The sequence below is a fragment of the Monodelphis domestica genome, chromosome 1 (assembly GCF_027887165.1).
Source record: "Monodelphis domestica isolate mMonDom1 chromosome 1, mMonDom1.pri, whole genome shotgun sequence".
Taxonomy (NCBI): domain Eukaryota; kingdom Metazoa; phylum Chordata; class Mammalia; order Didelphimorphia; family Didelphidae; genus Monodelphis; species Monodelphis domestica.
Window position 1 is genome coordinate 252655462 of NC_077227.1, and position 16689 is coordinate 252672150.

The 16689-nt window shown below is 37.4% G+C and overlaps 1 protein-coding gene across 3 annotated transcripts in view; it reads left to right on the plus strand.

Annotated features, from left to right (window-relative positions):
• POMT2 (protein O-mannosyltransferase 2) overlaps window positions 1-16689 on the plus strand; it is a 43492-nt gene that overhangs the window by 16984 nt on the left and 9819 nt on the right. For all 3 annotated transcript variants that reach the window (XM_001374083.5, XM_056810615.1, XM_056810616.1), the window contains 5 exons: window positions 5603-5669; window positions 8475-8544; window positions 10353-10431; window positions 11583-11734; window positions 12165-12256. In XM_001374083.5, the coding sequence (XP_001374120.1) occupies window positions 5603-5669; window positions 8475-8544; window positions 10353-10431; window positions 11583-11734; window positions 12165-12256 (460 nt within the window). The remainder of the gene's footprint in view (window positions 1-5602; window positions 5670-8474; window positions 8545-10352; window positions 10432-11582; window positions 11735-12164; window positions 12257-16689) is intronic.

Sequence of the window (16689 nt, forward strand, 5' to 3'; positions counted from 1 at the left end):
GGCTTTGTATAACCATGTTAGCTTTTAATCATTACCACTTCTCTTTCTCAGTGTTCACAAAGCATTCTCTTCAGAATACATTTGGGAATGTTGCTAGGAATTGACATCAGGATTACTGGTCTGCAGTTTGGATGATATACCATTTCCCCCATTTTGAATGTCAGGATATTTGCCTCTCTCTGGTCTTGTAACCACTCTTCTCTTCTTTCTGATTTTTCAAAGATTATTGATGATAGCTACTGTATACCAAATGTAGTTCATGTAGTTCATCTGGGCCTGGTGGCTTGAATTAATCTCATTCAACTCTGTGTTCTTTTCTGTCTCCTCCTTTTATTGTCTTGGGTTTCCATTTTCCTGCTAGCCATTTCTCTTGTCCCTTCTAGGCTAAAGATCACTGTCCTTGGGAGTGAAAAAAAGCAAAATGAGAGTTAGCAGAGCTCTTTCTTTACTCAGTTGTCTCATCACTTTCCTAGTTATCCTAAATTATGGTCTGATCTTTTCCTTTTGTCCCTAATGTCCCTAAAAAAGGCCTCACCTTAATTGGAAATCTCTACTTATTCTGAGCTTTAGTATTCTTAATGCCATTTATTCTTTTTTTAAATGTCATTTGTTCTTATAAGATTTCCTGCTACTCTATTGTATTAATTTTCATTAATCTACTCTTGCTTCTGTCTTTTGCACGTAACATTAAAAAAATTCCACCAAATCCATAGCCTAGCATTGCACTTGGGTCTAGCATTGGAACATAATCAATGCTTGTTGAATGAATTAATGGATGAATTCTCCATGTGTCTAACTTAGTGTTTTTGTGAACTTTGTTCTTGAGAGGTCTATTACTTTATTTTTAAAATTATTTATTTTTAACATTCTTTTTAAAAATTTTGAGTTCCAAATTCTCTCCCTCCCTTCAGCTTCTCCTCCACCCACTAAGGAGGCAAGCAATATGATATCAGTTGTATATGTGAAGTCACATAAAACATATTTCCAAATTAACTATGTTGCAAAAAAAGGCTTCTTTCTCCTTGACCTGGAAGCAATGGAACTTGGCTATAATATTCCTGGGAATTTTTATTTTGGGGTTTTTTTAAGAAGGCTGCTGGTGGATGTTTTCAATTTCTGTTTTATAAGTCTCAGATGTTGGGGCAATTTTCCTTAATAATTTCTTAAAATATGATATGTAGGCTTTTTTTTTTGACCATAGCTTTCAGGTAGTTCAATAATTCTTAAATTATCTCGCCTCAACCTGCTTTCTTATCTTTTTTTTTTTAAGCCCTTACTTTCTTAGAATCAATACTGTGTATTGGTTATAAGGCAGAAGAGCAGTAGGGACTAGGCAGTGGTGGATAAGAGGAAGTGTCTGAGGTCAGATTTGAACCCAGGACCTCCCATCTCTAGGCCTGGCTCTCTATTCACTGAACCATTCTAGCTGCCCCTCCTCAGTTTGTTTTCACATTTTCTTCTATTTTTTTCATTCTTTTGATTCTTTTGTTATTTCTTGATGTCTCATAGCATTGTTAGTTTTCACTTGCCCAGTTCTAATTTTTAAAAAAATGATTTTCTTTAGTGAGTTTTTGTGCTTCTTTTATCATCATCATCATTATTATTAGCTTCTTTTTCCATTTGGCCAGTTTTCTCTGTACTTTTTTTTGTGGCTCTTTTTCTAAACTGTCAATTTTCTTTTCATAATTTTCTAATGTCACTCATTTCTTTTTTCAGTTTTTCCTTTACTACTCTTATCTCTTTAACTCATCTAGTAATTCTTGTTGAGTTTATGTTCAATTTGCATTTTTCTTTGTGACTTCATATGTAGTCGTCTTCTGAGTTTGTGTCTTGATTTTTTCCTGTCACCACAGCAATTTTTATGGTCAAGTTCTTTTTTTGTGGTTTTCTCATTTTCTTGGTTTATTTATTTTTTTTTAGTTAACCATTTCTTTTCTTTTAAAAATTTTTATTCAGAATATTTTCCTGTAGTTACATGATTCATGTTCTTTCCCTCCTAAATTCCTCCCCCCTCCCAGAGCTGACAAATAATTCCATTGGGTTATATGTGTAACATTGTTCAAATTTCCATGTTATTCATATTTACAGTAGAGTGATCTTTTAACATCAAAGCTTCAATCATATCTCCATGGAACCACATGATCTATCATATGTTTTTCTTCTGCGTTTCTGCTCCTCTTTCTCTGGATGTGGATAGTGTTCTTTCTTATAAGTTCCTCTGGATTGTCCTGGGTCATTGCATTGCTGCTAGTAGATGTTCAGTTGTGCCATAGTGTATCAATCTCTGTGTACAATGTCGTCCTGGTTCTGCTCCTTTCACTCTGCATCAATTCTTGGAGGTCTTTCCAGTTCCCATGGAATTCCTCCAGTTCATCATTCCTTTGAGCACAATAATATTCCATCACCATCAGATATCACAATTTGTACAGACATTCCCCAATTGATGGACACCCCCTCATTTCCAATTTTTTGCCACCACAAAGAGCACAACTATAAATATTTTTGTACAAATATTTTTCCTTATTTCTTTGGGGTACAAACCCAGCCAGTGGTATGGCTGGATCAAAGGTCAGGCAGTTTTAAAAAACCCATTGCTTATAATTCCAAATTGTCTAGGCCTATTTCTTGACCTTGAAATTTATGTTAAAATTGGACTCTGCTCACCTTGAAGGTGAGGAGGCACTTTCCCAAGTTTTAGGCTTTTTATCTGTGCTGTTTTCAGATCTAGCTCTGGGGGTCTGTAAGTTTTCAGTGCTTCTAGGCTGTTGTTTTCCTGGGAGAGGTATGGTCACTGGTCTACACTCTGATCTTTGCCCAGGAAGGGCCCATGTTCTTCTGCAGCCACAAATATTAATGGTCCCCTGAGCCTTGAAACTGCAATCAAACCCCCTGCTCCCTTGTGGCCAAACACTAGGTCTTCTCTGTGTTCTGATACTGTGACCCGAACTGCATATGGACAATGGAGTTGCCAAAAAGCACCTGATCCTGTGGCCAGTGTCAACTCAGGGTCCTCTATAATCTCTTTCAGGTCAGTTGTTCAATCCCCTTACTGTAGTTACATGATTCATGTTCTTTCCCTCCTAAATTCCTCCCCCCTCCCAGAGCTGACAAATAATTCCATTGGGTTATATGTGTAACATTGTTCAAATTTCCATGTTATTCATATTTACATGAGAGCTCCTTGAAGTGGTTACTGCAACTGCTGTTATCGATACCATAGCCCCCACCCTGCTATCACAGACCTTTCCTGCTGACCTCATTAAGTTGTCTTAAGATGCTGGAAAAATATCTCACCTGGAGCTTTTATTGCCTATGCTGTTCCAGAATTTTATTTGATGCAGTATTTTAAAGAGATTTGGAGAAGAAGATTTGAAAAGTTCAGCTGGGTTTACTCAGCCATCTTAGCTTCACTCCCTATCTAATTCTTTTCAAGTCAGTTTTCCTTGTGGAATTTTGTGCTATTTGATTCTACTTAACCTTTCCCTAAAATTCATTCTTCTGAAATAAGGTTGTTGTATTGATCTATGCTTGGCAGTCCCCTCCTTATTTTTCACAAACACTAAGATGACTTGGTCATTGCATCTCAGTCTACTTTCACAGCTGTTTTTTCTTTATTGGTCTAAGCCATATCCAGAACAGTCACTTTTTTGATTGCTTTGTCCACCTTTAAAAAAAAGTCCCCCAAACCTTACCTTCTGTCTCAGAATCCGTACCATGTGTTGGTTAAAGGCCAGAAGAGTGGTAAGAACTAAGCAATGGGGGTTAAGTGATTTGCCCAGAGTCACACAATTAGGAAGTGTCTGAGGTCAGACTTGAGCCCGGTACTTACCATCTCTAGGCCTGGTTCTCACTTCACTGAGCTACCAGGCTGCCCCACTTCATCTACCTTTTAAAGAATTATGTTCTTCTTAAGGCATGTCAAGGGTTTATTAGTTGCTCTGAATTTAACAGATAAAAGACCATTTCCACTTTCCCCCCCAGCAGGTGGCTGCATAGTTAAAGTCCCTCATTACCACTATAACATTCCTCTCTGCTAGGCATGTGATTTCCTCCTGGAACTGACCATCTAGTTCCTCCTCCTGGCTGTCATAATATTGCTTCTGTTTTGCTTTATTTTGTTCTATGATTTTTACCATGCTTCCCAACAATGATTCATTAATTTCCTTTAGGAATATTATTATAGCTATTCAATAGTACTCCACTGTCCCCCTTCATTTGTTCCATTTGAATAAAGTATACTTTTATTTCTATTTTTGAGCCATATAATCTACCAAGGTATATTGAGTAAATTCAACCTATGAGGTTGAATTTACTTCTTTGCATTAAGGATTTTTGCCACTCATATTTGTTGCTTTTGTACATGGATGTCCTCAACCATGAACTTATCTTTTTGAATATTATCTCTTATGAATCATTAGACATCTTCAGTGATATTTTTATTTCTACTATTCTTTGTGGTATTTGGTTTAGTGGAAATCTGTGACCCATTTTCTTCCTGTCCCTACTTCCCATTCCTTTTTCATTTTAAAGCCCTCTTAATTAAAGCTACAGGTTCCCAATTATATTTAATATATAAATGAGGAACAATATCTTGAATAAACACTCATAATTAAACAAAATAAAACTAAAGAAATTAAAATACACCAACAAAATGATTCTGCTGTGTTCTCTTCCAAGCCTTCTGAAGTTCCACTATCTTTTAAAGAAAATATAGTAATAGTTATCACTCTGGTTCTGCTGATCTCAATGCCTCATGTGACCCTTTATATATATGCATGTGAGGATACACATATACTTAATATTTTATTGATGCCTTTTGTTTTTATGCTAGTCACTTTTATTCCACCCATCAGAGAACACAGAAAAACCAAAGGAAGCATTGACCAAGTTGGATAGAATGTACTGTCTACTTCCTTCCTACTGAAAGTAGGGAAATGCTTGCTATCTGCTCTCTATAACCAACATAGGTTAGGCAAATATATTATTTCTAGTTCTTATTTGATGTGCTGTATCCTGGCCAAGAGGTATCATTCCTGTTCTCTTCCAGAATTCCAAATCCCATTTTCTAATACCATCTTCTTAACTATCACTCATATCCATCTTTCTCTTTGGAAATGTTTTCAATCAACAGCAGTGATGAAGACAGCACTTATGTTTCTAAGGAATTCAGTTTACTGTCCAGGACATCATTATCTTTAGAGAAGCATTTAGGTTCTTTATGATAATATCATCTGAGCCCATGTGAATCATCAGAAGATTGGGTATTAGCTGCCATGTTTGACAAGTATGTTGGGTACTGTATTACTTATAAGTGGTCATGATTTCTCCCCTAAGAAGCTCAAAATTAAAATGACAAGCATAGAGATGACTGAATATAAGTAGACAAATCAAAGCAGACACAAGAGAAAAGACTTTAAAAGCCAGTGGAAGTAAAGGGGCATCTTATTCATGTTTACTATTTCTCTTCTTGAGATATGACAACTTTATACCTGGAGGTGATTTTAGATTTTTATTTATGATTTTAGAAACTCTTAATGTGTAGGCATGTGGCTAGAAGGGATGATTCATCAGGGATGATATGGGTTTATTTTTTTCCTCTTAGGTGACTGCCTATCAGCACAAGGACTATAATAACCTGTGGATTGTAAAGAAACACAATGCTAACACAGGTAAGCAGAAATGAGGATGTTGGGGGGAGAGGAACTGATACCTATCTAAGTCATTAAGTAACATGAATCCTTAATTTATGCTCCTCCTGGTCCCTAAAAGGGAGGGCACTTCTATGTGGAGGAATTCAGTATAGTCATGGTCTGAATCTTCATTAATGTATTTTTTAAAAATGAAATTGGGGAATAAGGGTAAGGCATGGACTTAAACATATAAGAATATATAACATAAGAATGTTGTTGTTCAGTCATTTCAGGCCATGTCCAATTCTTAGTGATCTCATTTGGAATTTTCTGGTACAGATACTGGAGTGGTTGGTTTGCCATTTCCTTCTCCAGGTTATTTGACAGATGAGGAAACTGAAACAAACAGGATTAAATGACTTGCCCAGAGTCACACAGTAAGTTTCTGAGGCCAGATTTGAACTCAGGAAGAGAAGGTTTCCTAGCTCCAGGCCAGGCTTTCTATCTTCTGTGCCACCTAGTTGCTCAGAACATTGGAATAACATATTCTTATATGTGTAAGTCCTTGCTTCCCTTGTTCTCCAATTTCAGTATTGGATGCTTAGCCAAGAACTCAAGGGTGACACCAGCATGGAACACATAGCAGCTGCCTTCATTTCTTTTGTGGAGTCCACTAAAATTCCACATCCCAGCATACAGTGTAGCCCAAAGTGTCATAGCAAGATGGCCATCTTTCTTAATTAGAATATGCCTGTCGGCTACAATTCTGAGGATCTGACAGCCATGTAATATGGCAGCATTTGGCTGGGCCTATCATTTAGGGCCTCATTCTGGTTTCCCTCCTTGTGTTCTCGTTCCCTGGTGTGAGCCAAGCTGATGGGCTCCTACTCAGGAGGGATTCTGAATTACAGAGGGCTCAGGTGTTTCCAACAAACCTCACATCCAAATCTTCTTATCTTTAGACAGACAGATTGCTACCTGTAGGTTGTGCCTTCTGCTGACGTGGTGCAGAGGACAATAGTCACCTTCTGTTCACCTTCCTATATTTTTGCTGGTTATTTTGCTCTACCATCTGTTTTGATTTCTCATATTAAGGTGACCTGGCTTAGGTTGCTGCTAGATAAACTAATCAGTTCTTTACAGACAAGATTACTGTGGTTCACTTTAATCCTTTTGTTTGTTTCTTTCCTCATCCCTTTTCATCATGGCTTCTAGCCCAATTTCTTGTAAAAATGTAACTTGTAAAATTATTCTGACTGCCTCTGTCTTAACCAATAACAAATAATGAATCCATTACCCAGGAACTTTGTCAATTTCTTTCCCTATAGATGGCCAAATATATGATTGAATTTGATTAAGTCTTTTGTTTTTAATGTAATTTAGAATAATGGGATAATATGAATGACTTTTTTTTTAAATTAATCATTTACCTTCTGTCTTAGAATTGATTCTAAGTATTGATTCCAAGGCAGAAGCATGGTAAAGGCTAGGCAACGTGGCTTGCCAATAGGCACAAAGCTAGGAATTTCTGGGGCTATATTTGAACCCAGAACCCCCGCCCCCCTTTCCAGGCTTTATGTTGTAAAAATTAAAATTAAACCTCAATAATAAAAATTATATATTTTAAGGGATTTATTAATGATCATTAGAAGTCAAGGAATAAAGAAGATACAAAATAAAGACCACATGCCCATGGCTGATTAGCCATTTCAAAACTCCCACCTTACTGCTGCCACATGCTTGCTACAAACCACAAAGAGAGTGGGATCCTCCACATCCCCGCCTTATATCCCCTGTCTACCGGAAGTATGTAATGACAGGAAGTCAGTGGACTCCCTGGAAATGTAGTTCTTTTTTAGGGTAACAGATTTTCAATTATACAATGTTCTCTATCCACTGAGCCACCCAGCTGCTCTAATATGAATGACATTTAAGATGGGTAGGCCTCATAGTTTTGTTTGTAGTAGTAGGATGAGGTAAAAGGGAAAATAAAAACTTTGGACCCCTTGAAATTTACATTGACATGATTAATTGGATGATAATAGTGATCCATTGTGCTGATTCAACTACCTTATCTTTTCAGTTAGAAAATAGGAGAACCCAGCTATTAACAGAAAGCTATGGGCCTACTCAGATGCAGAGAGCCTGGTATTCTAGAATGTCTTTGTGTTCTTCTTTTTTGCTAGTATACGTTGATAAAAATGAGCTTTCTCTTTCAAAATAAATCATTTAAGCACGTGATATTTTACTTATAATAATTACCCTAATTTTTGGAAAGACCATTATAGGTATGAATATCTCTGGAATTGGGCTTTCTGATTAATTCTCTAGAGATTTGTATGAATGCTTATGTATGTGTGTGTGTGTGTGTGTGTGTGTGTGTGTGTGTGTGTGTGTGTGTGTGTGTGTGTGTTAGGACTATTTTTAGTCAATAGATTTACTTCCAAGTCTGACCTTGGTCTTTTTCCAAAGCATTAGTATTTCAAGAGTATTCCTAGTTCTTCATTTCCTGGTAAAGAAACTTTGAAAGGTCCATTATGCCTTGCTTTGATCACTGTAAATTCCTTTCTACACTGTCACCTATTTTAGATCCTTACTGGCTATGGCCTCCAGATTATAACAAAAGTTGGCTTTCACTCTTCTCTTCATGATTTCACTCCTAGGAAACGGCATATCAGAGACCAGATAATCACTGGTAAAATTTTCAAGGTCTGATATTTGGCTTTTGGAAAAAGAGCTGAACTCTTAGTCATGGGCATGGAGCTGATTCTTCAAAGGGGTGGTGTTCATTATTTAATTATTCCTAATTTGTGATGTGAGACAATATTTATTTCTCCTTGGCAGATCCTCTAGACCCTTCTTTCCCAGTAGAGTTTGTGAAACATGGGGACATCATTCGGCTGGAACACAAAGAGTAAGGATATTCAAGAATGAAAGTGTTTGAAGATTAGGGAGGAGGGTTTTATTGTCAGAAGATACACATATATAAAGACTTGGTAAATGGAGATGAGAGACCTCATGGGGTAGACACTCAAGCCTTTTCCTAACTAGACTGAATTTAGGTTGGGGAGCAAGGAGCTGCCTTGTTTAGAGCATACAGTTAGTATAATTTTATTAGGATCAGATAAAGGTACCAACATTTTCTGTCTCAAATGTTTCTTTAAAAACAGGCCCATACTAGTAGTCCTGGTGATGGGGGCAGGAGTGGACAGAGTAAGGGGACTATCTCTCATGAGAAAGAGATTCATACTTGTTTCCAAGTATGTATTTGGATTAAGTTTTCTTTTGGGGGCATTTGTAACACATTGTAAGTGTTCTCCTGGGTCAAGTAGGGTACTCTAAGCAATTGGGGTTAAGTGACTCATTCAAAATCACATAAACTAGGAAATTTTTGAGGCGGATTTGAACCCAGGTCCTCCTGTCTCTAAGCCTGATTATCAATTCACTGAGGTGCCTTGCTATCCCCACCCAAGATAACAGTTTTTTGTTTTTTTGTTTTTTAAAAGAGTTTCATCTCCTCTTCTAAAACACTCTCTTGTGGTCAGATAAGATAACTTTAAGAGGACCATTTAATGCACCTTTTTAGTGGACCTGGTAGTACTTCTAACAGGGCCCCATACCCTTTCTCTGAATATCTCAAAATGAGCTGTCATTTCTCAAAATAGATGTTCAAAATGACCCTATTAGTATAGCTGTTCTCCCAGGTGTATGGATCACAACCCGTCTGTATCTGCGTGTTTTGAGCAACTCTTGTCTGTGTCCTCCCAGAAGATTCTTATAGGAATAAGATGAATAATAAGAATAATTATTATAACAATATAAGAAGAATATGTAATATTAAGAACAATGAATGAATGAATGAATAAGACAAAGAGTACTTTGTTATATCCCTTCTCTCATTTGAATCTCACAACTCTAGAAAGTACCTGAGAACAGGTATTGCTTTCCCCATTTTACAGGAAATCTCAGAGAGACAAAATGCTTTGTCATTGGTTATATATATAATTTCCAGAGACCAGATTTAAACCTACAGTCTTTCTGGTGCCAAGCCCATCACTTTCCACTATACTATAGTTGCTTTAGTACTTTTTACCATTTGGCCCAGGCTGCCAAATAATTTGGGTTCTTTTGTTCTTATTTGGATGTTAGTTGAGTGATATATTGGATTTAGTAGTTCATATTCTAGCCTTTCCTGATGGCCCTTTCTGAGCTGTCATTTCTTGAGACCTACTTGGTACTGTGGCACAGTTGAGGAGAGAAATTGCATTTGTCTTCAAGTCACAAAATTCTAGAGGTGGGAGGATATTAGATGTCATCTAATCCAGACCCTTCTCTTCAGAGATAAGGAAACTATAATCCAGAGGGTAAAGCTCAAGGTTATACAGCTTGTATGGCAAGTTTGGGATCAGAGCCATAGATAGTATTTTCTTATTTTTTTAAATACCTTCTATCTTAGAATTGATACTAAGTTTCAGTTCCAAGGCAAGAAGTATAAAGGCTAGGCAATGGTGGTTAAATGACTTGCCCAGGGTCACACAATTAAGAAGTATCTGAGGTCAGACTTGAACCCAAGACCTCTCAGTTTCTAAGCCTACAGAGCCACCTAACTGCCCCCTTGAGCCATAGTATTTTGACTTCTTTTCTTGGTGTTTTCTAACTCCATCATATTTATTGCCTGTCTTCCTTTACATGATGCAAACACTCCTTTCTTTTGAATTCTAGGACTTCTCGAAACCTACACAGTCATCAGCATGAGGCCCCAATGACACGGAAGCACTATCAGGTCACCGGCTATGGCGTAGTAAGTAAACAGCCAAAGTGATGAGCAGGTTGTAAAAAGCAGTAGAGACTGGCTTATTGCCATTTTGGCAGGACATGTCATCCTCAGAACCTCAGAATGTCCCCAAGGCTTTGGGGACTGAGTTAAGACTCATTTAACATTTGGAAGATTTTTGGCTTTGCTTACTGTGGGAAAGGCAGTCTGTAAAAACCTATCTGTCCCCATCCCAACCCTATCATAATATTTATATGTTCCATTTGGTACTGAAGTTTAATAAATGTCAAAAGATATTAATTGGATTTCATCAGCCATAATGAATCAAATTTGACTTATAAGCCAAGGGTCCAAAGTGAAAGAAGGCCCCCAGATGTCCTATTTATAAGTACAGATATAGTTGAATATAAGTACATATGTCGATAGTCCTCTTGTTATCTCCCAATACACATTCACTGACCTTTTTGATCACCTTTAAAGTGAAGAACTATCTAAATCTTTTGGGATTACCTTGAAGGTCAATGTGACTGTTAATCACTGCCAAGGCTTCAGAGATCTCAAAAGGATCCTGGTTTCTTGTGCCTAGCCAAGTGTCTTTCCCAGTCCCTATTTTCTCTTACCAATGAAAAAATCACTCATTTTAATTTGAAGTCACCAACGAATGAGAATTGTATAGTTTTCTCTTAATCTTTTGGGCTTCCCCTGAGCAGAACTAGGCAAATCTTAATTCCTAAATAGCAGTATACAGGCCAAGCCCTTTTTTTTTTCTGTATTCTTCCTGGCTCAAAGCAGTGAGCAACCAGATGGCTAAGATAATGGATTTAAATGACCCAAATCAGTTCCTGCTGGCTCAGGGCATAGCATCGAGGTTGGTGGCTTGAGGATAACATCAAGTGTCTAGAGTCTAGACTATAGTTCTGTGAAATGAGGAAATTAGATTCCTAGGTTCAAAGGAATAAATTATATTGTTTGTTTGTAATACATACTATATATTGAATGGATGAAACTACACTCCAACCCCAACTTTTAAAAGACTAATGCCAATTTACTTCACCCTTTGTCTTAATAGCATAGTTATTGATGATTGAGAGGTTTCTGTTTATGTCATCCCTTTTGGTCATTTGTCTCTTTAAAGTCCTTTACCTTCATGTGAGCTTTTCCCTTGATTTATGTGGCAGAATGGGACAGGGGATTCAAATGATTTCTGGAGGATTGAGGTGATGAATAGGAAATCTGAGAACCGGATCAAGGTCCTGAGGAGTCAAATTCGATTCATTCATCTGGCCACAGGCTGTGTCTTGGGCTCCTCTGGGAAGACATTACCGAAATGGTAAGTCAATGAGGTCTTGGATTTTCTCATCTAATATTTATTTTTTATTTCCTTACCTTATTGTATGGAGAGTACTTTTACTTGTTTGCTCCCAGTCCAGTGCTCAACTCTATATTATTTCCTTCAATGACGGATGGAAGTAAAAAGCTGGGGTCAGATAAGTAAGGAGTGCAAAGTTCATTGGCCAGATATTGCTGTCTTAATGAATAGTGTGGCCTGGCAGGTCTAAAAGCTCATGGATCTTCTGACTTGGCATCACATCCTCTCTGAAATGGTAATGTGGGACTCACAGGATAGTTGTTGAATATAATTTTTGGAGATTAGGAGAATTATCCCCAGATTAAAGGATAAAAGATGGTAGATACAGAAGAGTTTCCCAATTTGGTCAGGTCTCAGTGTTCTAAGAAACATATCTGAACACCTTTCACAGGGGCTGGGAGCAGCTGGAAGTGACCTGCACTCCGTATCTGAAGGAGACCCCAAATTCTGTCTGGAATGTAGAGGACCACATCAATCCAAAATGTGAGTAAGATCCATCTCTGGTGAGACTATGACATGCTTGTCTCCCCCTTTAACTGGAAAAGAAAAAAAAATCACAAACTTTGACTGGACCCTTTTCTTTATTTCGCATACCATCTTATTGCTCTTTTTTTCCTCTCAGTTCAGTTTTTTTAGACACAAAGACCATACCAATGACTCCTTTTCTTCCGCACTTATATCCTTTTAAATCCTATGCAGTTTGGTTTCATCTCCATTATGACGCTGAAATATTCTCGCTGAAGCCACCATGATCTTTTCTCATCATTTGTGACCTTTTTTTTTGGCTACATTTTATACTATTGGGTCACCTCCCTGAAACTTTCTTCTGAGCTTCTGGAATCCTATACTTGTTTATCCTGCTTCTCTGACATTCTGCCCCTGTCTTCTTAACTGGTTTCTCTTCCTTATGGCTAAATTTCTGTGAAGGCCAAAGGCCTGACCCTCTTGTTACTCTTAAAATTCATTCCCAAGCCTCAACTCTCCACACCTGATTACCCCCAGTCTGCTTACATATTTCTACTGGAATGTCCCACTGCTATCTCAAATTCAGAACTTGTTAACAGCCCCATCAGATACTCCTAAGCCTGTATCTTCTGAAGTGGTCTTTGTTCCTCTGTCTATTTACTTCACTTTCTTCCACAACTATATCATCCAGTCCTTGTGGCTGGTTGACTCTTTCTTAAAGCTTTCCCAAATCATTATCTTGATTCAGACCCACATCAGCTCATAACTGGTTTATGGTAGTAGCTTCCTTTATGGTTATCTCGCCTCCAGTCTCTTTTCTTCCAGCCATTCAGCATAACACATCCAGACTGATTTTCTTAAATTAAGCTATAAACGAAAGTTTGACTAAATCATAATTATCTAAGGGTTGGTAAATTTCGTGCCAGCCACCGCGGTCATACGATTAACCCAAATTAACAAGCCTCCGGCGTAAAGCGTGTTCAAACAAAATACTAATAATAAAGTTAATACTTAACTAAGTTGTAACACACTCCAGTTAATACTAAGATAAACTATTAAAATAACTTTAATAAAGCTGATACACGAAAACTAAGGTACAAACTGGGATTAGATACCCCACTATGCTTAGTCATAAACCAAAGTAGTTAGATAACAAAACTACTCGCCAGAGAACTACTAGCTACTGCTTAAAACTCAAAGGACTTGGCGGTGCCCTAAACCCACCTAGAGGAGCCTGTTCTATAATCGATAAACCCCGATACACCCAACCCCATCTTGCCAATACAGCCTATATACCGCCATCGTCAGCCCACCTTAAAAAAGATACAAAGTAAGCAAAATTATTTTTTCATAAAAACGTTAGGTCAAGGTGTAGCATATGATAGGGAAAGAAATGGGCTACATTATCTAGCTTAGATTACACGAATCACACTATGAAATTTAATGTGCCTGAAGGAGGATTTAGTAGTAAATTAAGAATAGAGTGCTTAATTGAATTAGGCAATAGGGCGCTCACACACCGCCCGTCACCCTCCTCAACCCAACCTACAAAAATACTTAATAATCTATCTAAGTAAAGAGGAGAAAAGTCGTAACACGGTAAGTGTACTGGAAAGTGCACTTGGAATATCAAAATGTGGCTTAACTACTAAAGCATTTAGCTTACACCTAAAAGATTTCAGTTAATTCTGACCATTTTGAGCTAATTATAGCTCTAACAATCTTCAAACAAACTATTTATACACTTATATTTAAAACATTTTAATTACCCTAGTATAGGAGATAGAACAGAAACATAATGAAGCAATAACAATAGTACCGTAAGGGAAAAATGAAAGATAGATTGATAGCATAAAAAAGCAAAGATTAAACCTTGTACCTTTTGCATAATGATTTAGCCAGTCAACATAGGCAAAAAGAATTTAAGCCTAGAACCCCGAAATTAAGTGAGCTACTATAGAACAGTTATTTATGAACTTACTCCTCTATGTGGCAAAATAGTGAGAAGATTTTATAGTAGAAGTGAAAAACCTATCGAACTTAATGATAGCTGGTTATCCAAAATACGAATTTTAGTTCAACCTTAAGTTTAACACAAAGCATATAATATCAAAGCATATCTTAGACTTAATAGTTAATCAAATGGGGGACATCTCATTTGATAAAGTGGACAAACTTCATAAGAGGGTAATGACTTATTTTAATCCCATCGTAGGCCTAAAAGCAGCCACCAATTAAGAAAGCGTTAAAGCTCAAACATAGAATTTTATTTAATACTGTAAAATTATCAAAACCCCTATAACAATATTGGATGATTCTATTAAACTATAGAAGACATAATGCTAAAATCAGTAATAAGAACTAATTCTCCTTGCATAAGCCTAAGTTAGCCAACGGATTACCCACTAACACCTAACAAATACAATATCTTTAATTAACAACCAGTGAATTACCCCAATAATTGTTAACCCAACACAGGCATGCACTACTAAAGGACAGATTAAAAAGAATAAAAGGAACTCGGCAAACCAAAACCCCGCCTGTTTACCAAAAACATCACCTCTAGCATTTCAAGTATTAGAGGCACTGCCTGCCCAGTGAATTAATTTTAACGGCCGCGGTATCCTGACCGTGCAAAGGTAGCATAATCACTTGTCTCCTAAATAGAGACTTGTATGAATGGCAAAACGAGGGTTTAACTGTCTCTTTTTCTCAATCAATGAAATTGACCTACCCGTGCAGAGGCGGGTATAACTATATAAGACGAGAAGACCCTGTGGAGCTTAAAATTACAACTTAAATTAATTTATATTATACCCTAAGGGATTAATCTTACAAAACTTTTTAAGCTGAATTTTTGGTTGGGGTGACCTCGGAGCACAAGCAACCCTCCGAATGACATAACTAAGACCAACACATCTAAGTGCAACCTAAGCCAGTAATTGACCCAAAACTTGATCAACGGAACAAGTTACCCCAGGGATAACAGCGCAATCCTATTTAAGAGCCCATATCGACAATTAGGGTTTACGACCTCAATGTTGGATCAGGACTTTTTTTAAGTTTTCAGTTTATGTTCGCCCTGTCACTACTCTGCTCAGGTTCCCTACTGAGTTCTAAACCTGCCATCAATTCTTCTATCTCTGCTTCTTGACATGAACCCACTGTCCCTTTTCTCCCTGCTTTTGTTCATGGTGTTCTTCCTACTCCTGGACTCCTCTCTTTTTCCACATCTTATCCTTTTTTTTTTTGAGACCCTACTCAATTCAACTTCTCTCATGAAGTCTTCTCTGTCTACCCCTATCCCAGATCATTGTTTCTCTTGCTTTGAATTTCATTAGCATATATATTTTAATATTGTTCAGTTGCCAATATGTAACGTTGTCTTGAATCTACCTATGTTCTTGTTTGCTTTTTTTTTTAACCCTTATCTTTCATCTTTAAATTAATACTATGTATTTGTCCCAAGGCAAGGGCTAGGCAATGGAAATTAAATGATTTACTGGGTCACACAGCTAGGAAGTGTCTGAGGCTAGATTTGAACCCAGGACCTCCCATCTCCAGGCTTGGCTCTCTATCCACTGAGACACCTATATGGTCCCTGCCTTTTTTTTTTTAACCCTTACCTTCCATCTGGGAATCAATATTGTGTATTGGTTCCAAGGCAGAAGAGTGGTAAGGGCTAGGCAATGGGGGTTAAGTGACTTGCCCAGGGTCACACAGCTGGGAAGTGTCTGAGGCCAGATTTGAACCTAGGATCTCCCATCTCTAGGCCTGGTTCTCAATCCACTGAGTTGCCCAGATGCCCCACCCCTTTTTTAAAGTTAAAATTGTTTTTGATATCTTTTGTGACCACATTGCTTTCATTTAAAGTACTTTTCTCTTACTCAATAAGCCATCTCTTGCAGCAAGTAATAAGGAGAGGAAAAAATGCAGTTCAGCAAATCCACTTACACATCAACTAAGTCTTATGTGATATTCACAAATGAGAAAATATTCTCAGAGGGCTAAATAATTCACCTAGGGTCACTTAGCTAGTAAGTAAAGCAGTACTTGAACCTAGGTATTCCTAACTCCACTTCTAATACCTTATCTACTATGCCTTGTTAACTCTTCTTTGGGACCAAGCTTGATCACTGAAATAAATAACATTTAGTTTCATTTTTTCTCTGTTATTTCCATTTTTTTAAAAATAGATGGCAAAGTTTTTGAGGTCCCAGACTTCATCCTAGTGAATCGCATCCATTTTCTTTGTATTTCCCGAAGGCCTAGAAGAGTGCTTTCTACAAAGTGTTTATTAAATACTGAATGAATTAATGAAGGAAAATAGTCTTTTGCCAAATTTCAGATTGGGAAATGTGCAAATAATGAGACTAAATATTTGTTGGTATTTAGTTGTTAGGCTTTGGAATCCTCATCTCTGCTTTTTATAATTAACTTTAACCCCAGGT